Source organism: Labrus bergylta, chromosome 1 (assembly GCF_963930695.1).
Source record: "Labrus bergylta chromosome 1, fLabBer1.1, whole genome shotgun sequence".
In the NCBI taxonomy this organism is placed as follows: Eukaryota; Metazoa; Chordata; class Actinopteri; order Labriformes; family Labridae; genus Labrus; species Labrus bergylta.
Genome location: NC_089195.1, coordinates 3100762 through 3113368, shown reverse-complemented (window position 1 = coordinate 3113368; position 12607 = coordinate 3100762). Strand labels below are relative to the sequence as shown.

Sequence of the window (12607 nt, the reverse complement as noted above, 5' to 3'; positions counted from 1 at the left end):
CGTGCGGGTAGTGGCTCCGATATCTCAGACTCGTCTGAGATTAGGAAGTTTGCTGCCGGTTTCTATAGAGACCTCTTTGGGAGTGAGTGATAATCCAGATGTGCACAGCAGCTTCCTAGCAGGTCTCCCTCAGGTCAGTACAGAGGCTAACTCGGAGCTGGAGGCAGAGTTAACTCTGGAAGAACTGTACACAGCGATGATGAGTTTGCAGAGCGGCAGAGCTCCAGGGATGGACGGCCTTCCTGTAGACTTCTTTAAATCGTTTTGGTCCATCATAGGACCAGATCTGTTACAGGTTTTTACAGACAGTGTTCAGAAGGGAAGACTCCCTCTGAGCTGCAGGAGGGCCGTCATCACCCTGCTGCCTAAGAAGGGAGACCTGCAGGACATTAAGAACTGGAGACCGGTGTCTCTGCTGTGCACAGACTGTAAGATCCTGTCCAAAGCTCTGGCCCTCAGACTGAGAGAGGTGATGGCGTCCATCATCCACCCTGACCAGACCTACTGTGTGCCTGGCAGGCTCATAAGTGATAATATCACTTTAATTCCAGATGTTCTGGCAGTTTCCAGTGAATTGGGCATAGAAACTGGTCTTATTTCCATAGACCAGGAAAAGGCTTTTGACTGGGTTGAACACCAGTACCTGTGGCAGACTCTAGCCGGGTCTGGCTTCAACCCTGGGTTCATAGCCAAGATCAGGGTTCTCTACAGTGACATTGCGAGTATTCTGAAGATTAATGGCGGGCTGAGTGCATCTTTTAATATTGGGAGGGGGGTGAGGCAGGGCTGCTCTCTCTCAGGCACGTTGTACTCTGTAGCCATCGAGCCTCTGCTCCACCAACTAAGACAGAAACTAACAGGTGTGTATTTCCCCAGCTGCCCCGTGTCTTTTAAAATATCTGTGTATGCCGATGATCTCATCGTGCTTCTTAACTCACAAAAAGATATCAATGTTTTAACTGACACTATTAACATGTTTGGTTTATTTCTTCTGCAAAGGTGAACTGGGGAAAGAGCGAGGCTGTGATGGTGGGGGAGAGGCTGGGGGGTCGGCTCAGTCTGCCTGCTGAACTCACATGGAAGAGAGGAGGTCTCAGGTACTTGGAGGTCTTCCTGGGGGATGAGACCAGTACCAAGAAAAATTGGGAGGGGGTCCTTGAAAAAGTAAAAGGCAGATTAAATAAGTGGAGATGGCTACTCCCTAAAATGTCTTAGTGAGGACGGACCCTCATCGCCGGCCTCTCTCCTAGCTCAGGTACAACGTCTTTTAGTTGATTTTATCTGGGACAGGATGCACTGGATCCCACAGAGTGTCCTTTTTCTCCCTAAAGAGGAGGGCGGTCAGGGCCTGGTCCATTTGGCCAGCAGGGGAGCTGCTTTCCGCCTGCAGTTCATTCAAAGGTTTTTAACTGGACCAAAGGACACTCTGTGGAGGACTCTAGCCTGCTGCATCCTGAACCATTTTAATAACCTGGGTATGGATTTTAATTTGGTTTAATGGACAGCACCCATTTTAACAGGTCATCTCTGCCTAGTTTTTATAAAAGTGTTTTTAATGTCTGGAACCTTGTGAGACAACAGAGACAGGACCAGGCAGACTCCCTACACTGGCTGCTGCAGGAACCGGTCCTTCATGGGACAATTCTGGACTGTCCCAGCTGGGCAGACCCCTACCTGTCTTCTCTGTTCCAGACTGCAGGGGTCACTACTCTGGGCCAGGTGGTGGAGCTGGCTGGACCCCAGCTGCAGAACTTTGCAGGGTTGACAGTGAAACTGGGAATGAGGTCCAGCAGAGTCGCCCAAAAGCTCCTGGACTATTGGAAGGAGAAACTAAGTGATTGTGGGCTCCAGATGTTGGACTTTTTCTGCTCTGGTCGGATTGCACCTGACACACAGGACCCCTTCCCCTCCATCCAGCTCACTGTGGACCTGAACAACTGCACAGGTATCCTTCTGGACCACTGTCCTCAGGCCTCTCTGCAGGACGCCTCAGGAAAGGTGGCAGACGAACTGACACCCCATGGAGTACTCACCTGGGCCTAGGAGGGTCTGGGCTGGCCTGGAGGTCTCTTTACAAACCTCCACTGACAAAAAGACACGGAGACTTACAGTGGAGGAACCTCCATGGGGCCGTGGCAGTGAACTCTTTTATCTCTGTTGTGAACATTGATGTTGAAGACAAATGCCCATCACAGAGAGAGAGACTGTTTTTCATTGTTTCACTGGATGTCACTGACTGTCTGCACTGTTTCTGTTTTTACAAAGTGTTTTTACTGCTTTTACTGAGCCTTTTACCACAGAGGTTTTTATCTGTGGTTTTAAATACACTCACCAGAAGAAGGAGAAGAGCCAGCTTTTAAACTTTGTGTTGGGCCAGGCCAAGATGGCGGTGTATGTGAGCCGGAGGAGGAAGGTGGAGGGTCCAGGATTCTTCTGGATTTTAATTTTTACAAGGTTTCAGGAGATCTGAACACTTTCAGGACTGTGTGGTGTTTCCAGACTGTTTTATGTGATGTGGCAGATGATGACCTGGAGTTTGGGAATGTGCTGACAATATGTTCTATATATTTATTTATTTATTCGACAACAAAAGAACAAAGAATAGTCTTTTAAATAGATCATTTAAAATGTTAATATAAATGTGTACATTGTATGTGAGCGGAATAATAAATTGTGTTTTAAAAATCACAAAAGTCCCTCACTCTCTCTCTCTCTTTCTCTATAAAACATGCTTTGCAGCAACCGGTTTGGCAAGAAAGCATTGTTGTACAACACTACCACCTTTATAATGGAATAAGGACATAGTGTCGACACACTGCCAACCACTGCCGCGCGTCTATTTTATTTTTTAATTTATTTATTTATTTATTTATTTATTTATTGCTGTGTCTGATTAAAATGGCTTAAATTAAGCCTCAAAGTCAGTAAAGTAGCTGTCATGCTCTCGGTGTTGTTCTCTGATGTGCAGACGCGGACTCACCTGAGCGTCCCTTTCTCTCTCTCTCTCTCTCTCTCTCTCTCTCTCTCTCTCTCTCTCTCTCTCTCTCTCGTCCGTCTGTTTGTAAACCGTGCCGGCCAGCGTGGGAATGAGTGGTGCTTATACTCGTTGCTATAGCCTACCAATTAACATTAACCTCAACCAAGTGACTGAAAGGAAAATTTGAGTTTATTTTGGGTTTTCATGCACCTGTCAAGTTAGGTTTCATTTCTCCCTGACGAGCTAGAGAGAGAGAGAGAGAGAGAGAGAGAGAGACATGCATCCATAGCAAGAGAGAGAAGGCAGGCAAAAGAGAACCTCTTCTCAGATCTGTATTTCTGCGAGTGCAAGAGTGAAAATGGGATATGCAAATAAGTTAGAAACATGTCTTTATTATGTTCTTTCTCTATGCAGACATAACTTTAGTATGTTCTTAAATGATTGCTATAATGTTGGTTACAAGTGTTTACAGTAATGTTAATATCCTGTTATTAGGTAGGCCACCTAGTGGGCGCTGTTCAGGCAGGAGTGAGCTGGAGGAAAAGAGGAAAAGAAGAGATGTTGTGAAATGTACCGTGCGTCAGAGAAGCTGACTGAAGTTATGAGAAAGACCCAGAACGCGTTTGGACTGATTTATTCCTTCACATACATCCACGTCGCTTATACATCCGAGAGAAGGCTGTGTTTCTGCGATTAATTTGGAGTTAGCAGCACTTGCAAAAAAGTAAGTTTGTTTTAAAGGTGCACTATGTAGATTTGGTGGTGAGATTTTAAGGTTGGAGAAGTGAAACAATCTGTGCTATATTTTCTGAACTAAATACACAAACTTTACTCAAAGGAAAAATGGGTCCTTGAACACTGTTTGGAGCTAAAAAGCGACCAGGAGAGTTACGATTTCACTGTTGCAGCTTGAGCTAATCATAATAAAGTATGTGATTAAAAAAATAAAGTTTATGTGGGTATGACCTCACTGTCTTGGGCGTGGCAAACCATATTCAACAAAATAGCAACCAGAAAGCACAATGACAAAGCATTTTTAGATTGATTGATAAACTTTATTGATACCCCGTGGGGGAAATTTGTGCATTACAGCAGCTCAAGAAAACAGGGGACGGGAATATAATTATTAAAAATAAAAATAGAAGATGGATGATGTTAAGGTCTTGGCACTGTCCCAGTTTACCAATACACTACGATTCTACTACTATTCAAGTCATAGTTTAGAGGGGCAGATTATATAAAATTAGTTTTCTTTCTGCTCCTTTTCATTCAAAATTTGAGATTTTGTTTGTTTTTTAATTGTATTACAAGGCTTACATCGATTCAAAACAATGCAAAACAAGATTATATTTCCCCCACTGGACAGGGCATCAGCCCCCACGTTGTTTGTTTGAATGAAATAAATGTATAATTACATGAATAGTAGGCTATGTTGTATATGAAGTTAGGTGGCTAAGGTTAACTTAAATTGTCTGAAAAAAGAAAGAACAACTTAATATGTTGTTCTGGATGAAGTAAATGCTTCCTTCAGTTCAATTTAAGTTAACGTTAGCCACCTAACTTCATACACAACACATCTCCCTTTCTCATGCTGCATTTCTTGTTCTATGACAGAAAAGACACTGTCTCTCACCTGTGCTGCCAGTACTTTCCTTTTCCTTTCTTGCTTGCTCTGTGTGCTGTGACATAGGTTTGACATCTGTTGCAAAAATGTTCTTCTTTTCTTTTATCCTTGAAGCACTTTCTTTGCTTGCATTTGCTTTGTTTCCATCCCTTGATGAGGTGTGCTCTTGTATGTTGCCAAGCAATGGATGAGAAGCAATTTTTGCCTGCTTGTCCACGAAGCTGACCAGATTACTGAACCTGGCTCTGACCTAATAACAGGCCATTTCAATGCTCTTTCAATGTAGGCAGAAGCAATAGTATATTCATTCCCGAAATGTTTGTTCAAGAGCTTCTTAGCTTCTACATAGCCTCTGTCAGGATGCATATGTGAACAACCCTGAACGAGAATCTTATGTCTGCCATGGGTGAACTGCTCAAGGAAATGCAACCTATCCCGGTTGCTGTTTGTCCTCTCATGAAGAAACCAAACTCCAGGGGATCTCTATTAAAGACTGGGACATTTAGAGGTGGGAGAGTGGAGACTCTCTGTTGCCTTACTAAAAGCTCTGTAATCTCATTTTGTCGCTCCATGACATTCAGCAAATCTCCAATATCAGCAACTCTGCTTTGTCTTGTGCTGGACTTTTTGCTTGACTTAGCATTAAGATGATGAGGTCTGCCATCTCTTTCTGAGCTATGTTGAAGCCTGATTCTCTGTGTTACATCTGGTCATAGGCGTAGAATTGTGTATGGATGTGTCCATACCAATCTCAAACAATGGCTGAAATGTCCACACCAATATTAAGGTTGAAGGAAAAAAAAGGCGCCTCATGCGGCACACAAAGGGTTAAATTCTTTCCCACTTCGGCACCGCCTCTCAAATGCGTCTTTGAGACAGGCCTGTTTTTTGATTGGCTTAGCTTCCTGTAGGCTGTCGAAGTTGTTTCGCTAACAGGCTTTGCCAGTGTTGATGAGAGGGAGGTCGATACTGTTGGTGTGCGACATATGTACGAGGATGTCGGGCAAGAAAAGAAAGGTGGAAGAAGACATTAGAAGATATTTCACGAAACAAAGTGTAAGTCACCTGAGGAAAATAGTCCCCCCTCATAGGCTACCGCTAATGAATGCAAAACATTGTTTCCAACCGTTTTTTCACTCTTAATGGTGATTGATTTGTTACTTTGTCAGGTGACAGAAGAAACAAAACAGGCACAGCTGTCCCCATTATACAGCTTTTATGTAGTTTTAAATTTTGGATACTAAGGCTATAGCAAGGTGGCATTCTCTAATAGATTTGATTTGAGATGTACATGATTCCTAAAAAAACATCCCAAAACACCTGTAATGTTTTGAATATGCAGAAAGTTATAAACAATACAGTTGAATAATTAATAGTAATTCATAAATAATTATAATTTCCTATACATAGTAAAGAAATTTCCGTCATAAATTAATTCAGAAATGGCACAAATTGTTGCATAAAAATTCACCAGAATGCAGGAAATGAAGTGTTTGACGCTGAAAATTCTCTGGGGGGGAACCCTCAGACCCCCGCTGAAAATGTGTCCCCCCCAATGGTGAATCCAAACCTACGCCCTTGCATCTGGTCTACTTTTTTGGCGGAAGTCTACACATTCTGACTGCACAGCTCCAATGCTGCCTTCTCTAATATGGCTTGCAGCATTTAGGTATGAAGTAATTCCATCCTTTGAAACAGCAGAAGTGCTATCAGCTGGCTCTTTTACAGTCAACACCTCCAGTTTTGCACTAGCTGGAGCAATAGGTGTCTGCAACTCCCATTCCTCTTTTCTTGCTTTCAGCAAAGCCTCTTCTCTCTGAGTTTCCAGTTTCTGTTTCAAAGCCTCTGCACGTGCTACCAAGGCTGCCCGTTCAGCTTCTACTCTAAGTCGAGCAGAAGATGCAGTTGTAGACACACTTGAAACAGATCGGCTGCTTTGCGACACACTACTGTGTTTGACTGATGATATCATTGAGGCACTATCTGTAGGTTCTACCTTAGCATCCATTATTTTAGCCTCATCTGCCTGTTGCTGAACTATTTTCAACCACTTTTCCACATTCTCTACAAATGTTTTTAATTTGATGAATTTAGGCTCATGCCACTGCGTCTGATCATGAAGAACTTCTTTGTCGTTCATTTCGACTCTTAACTGCATCGTTGACTGCACAGAATTTCATGTACATGTTTGTGAAATCAGTGGTCATTTTAGCATTCACTTCTTCAGCATTGCTGTCATCCTCCGTAAGAGCATCAATTTCCTTCATCTTTCTCGTGAGATAAGCAAACTTAGCTTTCCTTGCTCCTTTTAGCTGATTAAACTTTTCCTCAAACACTTTAACAGTAGACTTTGGTACTGTTTTTGTGGCTGATTCTTGTCCCACTTGATCCATGCTAATAACGTTGCAACAAACTCCTCAATCAAATAAACGGAGGTCTGTGTGGTTATAAGTGCTCAGTTTATGTGTATGGAGCAACAGTTTTCTGACCGTCACGGTTTTAGTTTTTGGTCAAAATAAATATTTGTATATAAATATAAAGTGATATTTATAAGAGCTTATTTTGTAAACTGCAATTCTTTTTTGAGGAATAAATCATCTTTTTTTGTCACTTTAAATTTGCCTCCTTTCATCTTTGGATTACTTTAAAAATGTGTCTTTTGGAAAGTAGCCTACGAGTCAGAAACTTCTAGTCCTGCAAGAAGTGGCAAGAGGATTTTTGTTTGAGTTAAGTTGCCACTACATGTTACCTTCTTAACATGTGCTCATAAAATGTGATTGTTAATTTGTATTTACTTTAATGCTAATTGCTAACTGCTCACATACAAAAGTATAGCACCCACATATAAAAATGAATAGCTAGTTACCAGAGTCAATTAGCCAACTTCAGGGTGACATATTAATGCTGACTAATATTTCTGAATCCAATGGTAGAAATTAGAAGGGAGGCAGAAAGAAAGGAAATAAAAATATGCCAGGTTGCCATGGTAGTTTCGATGAGTGAATTAGGCTATCAAACACAATAAAATGAATTTTGACTCAGGCTTTTCCCACTGGTGTGTCCTATCAAACTTAACTTCTATTTCTGTTGAATTTGTTGTTCAGTTGGATCCTAGCTTAGTCTACATATGTTTTCTCACTTTTCTCATTTATATATAATATCATTTTGTGCTTCCTGTTTATATTAGTTTTATTGTATGACATCTTGTAACCTGTATTGTTCTGTCTTGGTTGAGGGTTTTGTGCATTTGTTGTTGATTTGTATGCATGTTAAAGGCCAATCTAGAGATGGGTATTGCAAATTAGCTTAGGCTGTGAATGCTGTCGCGTGACTGGTATTGGTTTACTTGCTTCATACTGGTTGCTATAGGCAACCAATTAACATTACAATAACGTTAATTTAGCATAAATGTTTTCATTGTTTTTTTAGAAGTTTAATTTTTAGTTTTTTCCCTCTCAGCCTCAACCAACTGACTGAACAGAAATGTGAGTTTATTTTCATTAAATTTTCATGCACCTGTCAAGTTAGGTTTCGTTTTTCCCTCACAGCGTCACCAGAGCGCCAGTCATGGCTGAAGTGGACGAGGAACAGTTTTCTCTGATGAGTCTGGAGGATGAGCTGACCTGCAGTATCTGTCTGAGCCCCTTTGACTGTCCGGTGACCATTCCCTGTGGACACAACTTCTGCCAGGACTGCCTGCTCACCACCTGGAAGAACTCCTACAGCTGTCCTCAGTGTCGGACCGTCTTCCCAACCAGACCTGAGTTGAAGAAAAACACCGTCATCAGCACTATTGTAAATACCCTCAACCTCAGGTCCAACAAAAGCGAAGCCATCCAGGACATGGAGGAGAGCAAAGAAAAGGAGACAGATGATGTCATACGCTGTGATACATGTATGGAGGCAGAAGCGTCCCAGACCTGCCTGACCTGCATGGTCTCTTTCTGTGAGGAGCACCTGCGACCTCACCGAGAAAATCCCAAATTTAGTGCCCACCAGCTTTGTGATGCTGTCGGGGACCTGTCGGAGCATCTCTGTTTGGACCACCACAAGTTAATAGAGTTTTACTGCAGTGAACATGGCCGTCCAATCTGCAGCCTTTGCCTGCAACAGGTCCACAAAGGCTGCCCCTTCATTTCACCTGAGGAGCAGAGGAACCAGAAAGAGGTGTGTTGGTGCCTATATCATTTATGACACTACAGCTCAGCTCAACTTAAACTCTAATGGACTTGTAGATTAAAATAAGCATCTGCCTCCTGCAAAATACAGGGTTCAAGTTTAGCTGTGCAAGGTTGAATTTACAAGTCACACAGCAGCGTTAAATCGAACAAGGTGATATTCAACCACCACTAACAATTCAATGGTTGGTTAGTGTAGTCACTGTGGGGCATCAGTAAAAATGCTCAAGATAGAGTTGTCTTCAGAAAACACTACAGTCCCACATTAAACATAAAGAGCACTTGCATCCTGATGGACACACACAGGTCCTCACTGTCCAATGAAGACGAACCACGTAACATTAACTTTAACTGAGAGAGAGCTTGCTTGTAATCATGAACTGCTCTGATCAACTAACAGTACACCACTCACGTCTAACAGGACTGACAAATGATTGGCCTACACCAATTCTCCGTAAGTGGGGCTTAGCAACCGAGGCATACACACTATCAATAGAAAACAACATGGAGATCTGTACACCAGTTTATGGAATCTTCTTTACAGCAGATAACTTTATTATTAACTTTAAAGTGGTTTTCAACTTCTGGTGTATTGTTCTTTTCAGTCTGACCTTAGGGACAAGCTGGGTTTGCTGGACACGAAGATAGAGCGGACTGAGACTGTTTTGTTCCAAATGAAAGATGTGCAGAGCAAGCTCAAGGTATTTAAATTTTGTCTCACAAAATTAGAAAACATGTCAAGAAGCATTTAATTTAAACAAAAAAAATGTGATGGTGGTCCCTCTGTTGAGTTGGTCTTGTGTTTATGGCTCCTTTTTGTGTAGGATGCTTCAACCAAAAGGAAGACGGCGTTGGCAGGGATGTATCAGCAGATACGGGATATGTTGGCTTTAGAGGAACGTGAGGCCCAGCATGAGGTGGACCGGGAGATGGAGATTGGTCAGACCAAAGTGCAGGACTTCACAAAGAGGTTTACTGAGAACGCTGAGAACATGAGAAAAGCCAGAGAAAATATCAACAGTCTGCTTGGTCAATCCCGGACCCTGGCCTTTCTACAGGTGGGAGGAAAATATGAAAAACCAGTCAGGGAGGGTAAAAGGGAGAGGATTTAATGCTTAGCCTGAAGACAAAGGAGGAAAACATTAGGGACAAGGGAATTGGACTGGATGCTATTTTGGTGAATGCTTCGTGTCAACCACAACATTTTGAAGAACAACCATGTAACGTCTATAGCTACAGATGCATCAAGATTGTAATCAACATAATATATCAATCGACAATATTTTAGAATGCAACAGACCACATGAGTCAGTGTTGTTTTTAGCAATGATACCAACATTTCCTGGTTCTGAAATCTTGATGGTCGGATGGTGTATCATGTGATTTATGATCAAATATGTTTGGGTGTTTCAGCTTTGGTGTTTACATTATCACTATGTTTATGATTTAATGTATCAATGAATTGAGGAAATAAGTAGCTTCATGTAATTTCTGTTGAGATCATTTCTGTCTGTGGCTCCTCTGAGTGGTGCTATCACAAACAGATACATGCATGGTGCTACACCCTACACATGCTAGACCCATGTCTTACAAAACTTGGGGTATTTGCTGTCTCTTGTTTCTCATAGGCCTCCTTTGACTTGCCACGGGTTGTGAACTTTGACCCTTATGCCCCTCGAATCAACCTGGACACCAAAAAGGTGACAGCAACACAGGCCTTTGCTGCTGCGCTGAAGGAGCATCTGACTGAGCTCTTCAAACAGCCTGTTGAAGACAGACTACTGGCTCTAAAACCAGGTGACTCCACTGTGCAGAAAGTTTAACATGAAGCCAATCACTTTTCACCACAGTACATGTTTATCTCATGACTTCATGTCATGAGGGAATATTGTGAAATTAATGAAATGCTTAGTTTAATCAGCTAATACATGCACTGCACTTACTGTATACCATTTGCAGATGGATCTGAAAGTTCTGCAAGTGCTGGACCTGAATCTGGTAAGTTTATCAAAGATGATTGTTTAGCAAAACAATTAAAGGAGCAGAACTACAGATGTCTCTTTGACAAGCATTTTGAAGAACACACATCTTTAACATATGATGGAACAGTTGTAAGTGTATGAAAGTTTCTTTAACTCCCCTTCCTACCTTAAAACTTCCAGATCCACCAGAGCAGAACAGTCCAGGTCGTGCGCCCATCCAGCCAATCTTCCAGCCATATCCTGTCCCTGTTTATTTTCCTCCAGATGCAGGCTGGAATTCATCCCAGTATGCACAGTCCTCTCACCCTCATAGGGGTCCACCTTTCAAGGCAGGACCAAAGACAAGTAAGATATCGAATCAGCACAATGTTTTATTGATCATGACAGCGTGATGAAAAGATCTCCACATTGATCATATTTAATTTAATATTTATCCGATGACTTTTCCCAAGAAGATGATCATGAACAAGTCAAATCAAACCACCCAGCCAACCAACTCCACACACAAAAATACACAACAAAACACAATACTTACCCTTTTAGCCAAACTTAACTTTAAAGGCGAGAGAACCCAATCAGTTTGAATGGATCCCAAAGAAGGCTGCAAATGTGTGCAAGACCGACAACACACAGAAGGAACACACTTTGAACTAGCTCTGGAGATACTTTGAATGTAGTGGTCCAGGTTTTGTGATCTTGTCTCTGAGGTTTTCACTCAAACACACTGTGTATGACGTACTCAAGGTATTTTGTATTCTGATCAAATAGGTGAACAGAAAATGTGAGGATAAGCTGTTAAGCAAATGACATGTTCCCTTTTTCTTTACGCAGACAATGATTCCAGTCACCAGTCGTCCCAAAGTATGTCATAATTCTTTATTATCTTGTTTACTCAAAAGTTCTTTTTGTTTTCCATGCACACCATTTCCTGCTGACTCATCATTTGAAATAAAATCTTGACCAGATATACACGTAATGTTTGCATGATATGAAATATTACATTTAGAAAATGATATTTTTTTGGCTTCATGGTTAAGAAAAACATATTTAATCATTTGATTCTTGCACTTTGTTTGTTGGCTTAATCTTTTGAAAAATAACTTTCTGTTGCTCAACATTGAAATGGCTTCTGAGTTTTCTAACAATATTTCATTTTGTAAATCATAAACCTTGTTACACTTTTTGTATAAATGAGCTCTTAACTGGAACCATTTTCTCAGTATTTGTAAGCTCTTTGTGTAGTTTAATCTTTGTACTTAAGGTCTTGTCATGTGGGCAGGGTGGTTGTTTGATTAGAGATGTTTGTAAAATGAATCAAACAGCTCATAGCTCTCTTACAAAGTTGAAACAACCAGAGCTACCTATTTGCTAAGATGTTTGAAAACTCTGGAGGCTTTTCACATTCAGAACCCATTTTAGTAATGACTACAAAATCAGGTTTTCTCACAGTTGTACTTCACAGAATCAAGGTTTTAAAAGTGCACATATTTCGGAATATTATGTTTATATATATATTTATTTTTCAGAACAAGATAAAAAGCCCCCCGGTGCTCCAGGTGGAGGTAAACAGGGTGCCAAACAGTCTGATTTCACTAAGAAAGACAAAGGCCAGCCTTCATCTGGGAAATCCACTAAAGGAAATCCTTCATCTGGGAAATCCACTAAAGGCAATCCTTCATCTGGGAAATCCACTAAAGGAAATCCACGGCCTCACAAAAAAGAGTAGATGCAGCAGCAGATGTATTTGCTCTTTTAGGTGGAGGTTATCAGTATATCACATGATGGGGAGTACACTTGTTGCTTTGTATTGTGCAATAAAAGGCTTGTTGAGTAATGACAGCCGTCT

At 41.5% G+C, this 12607-nt stretch overlaps 1 protein-coding gene across 2 annotated transcripts; it reads left to right on the top strand.

The window, feature by feature from the left end:
• Nucleotides 1-3541: 3541 nt before the first annotated feature.
• LOC109999242 (E3 ubiquitin/ISG15 ligase TRIM25) lies at nt 3542-12600 on the top strand. 2 transcript variants are annotated; one of them, XM_020654249.3, is made up of 9 exons: nt 3542-3701; nt 8150-8768; nt 9385-9480; nt 9604-9837; nt 10408-10576; nt 10739-10777; nt 10942-11106; nt 11593-11622; nt 12288-12600. In XM_020654249.3, the coding sequence occupies exons 2-9, from the start codon at nt 8169-8171 to the stop codon at nt 12485-12487; spliced, it is 1533 nt and encodes a 510-aa protein (XP_020509905.2). In that variant the 5' UTR covers nt 3542-3701; nt 8150-8168; the 3' UTR covers nt 12488-12600. The 2 variants fall into 2 exon arrangements, with proteins under 2 accessions (XP_020509905.2, XP_020509906.2); XM_020654250.3 differs by lacking the exon at nt 3542-3701 and adding an exon at nt 5510-5657.
• The last annotated feature ends 7 nt before the right edge of the window (nt 12601-12607 follow it).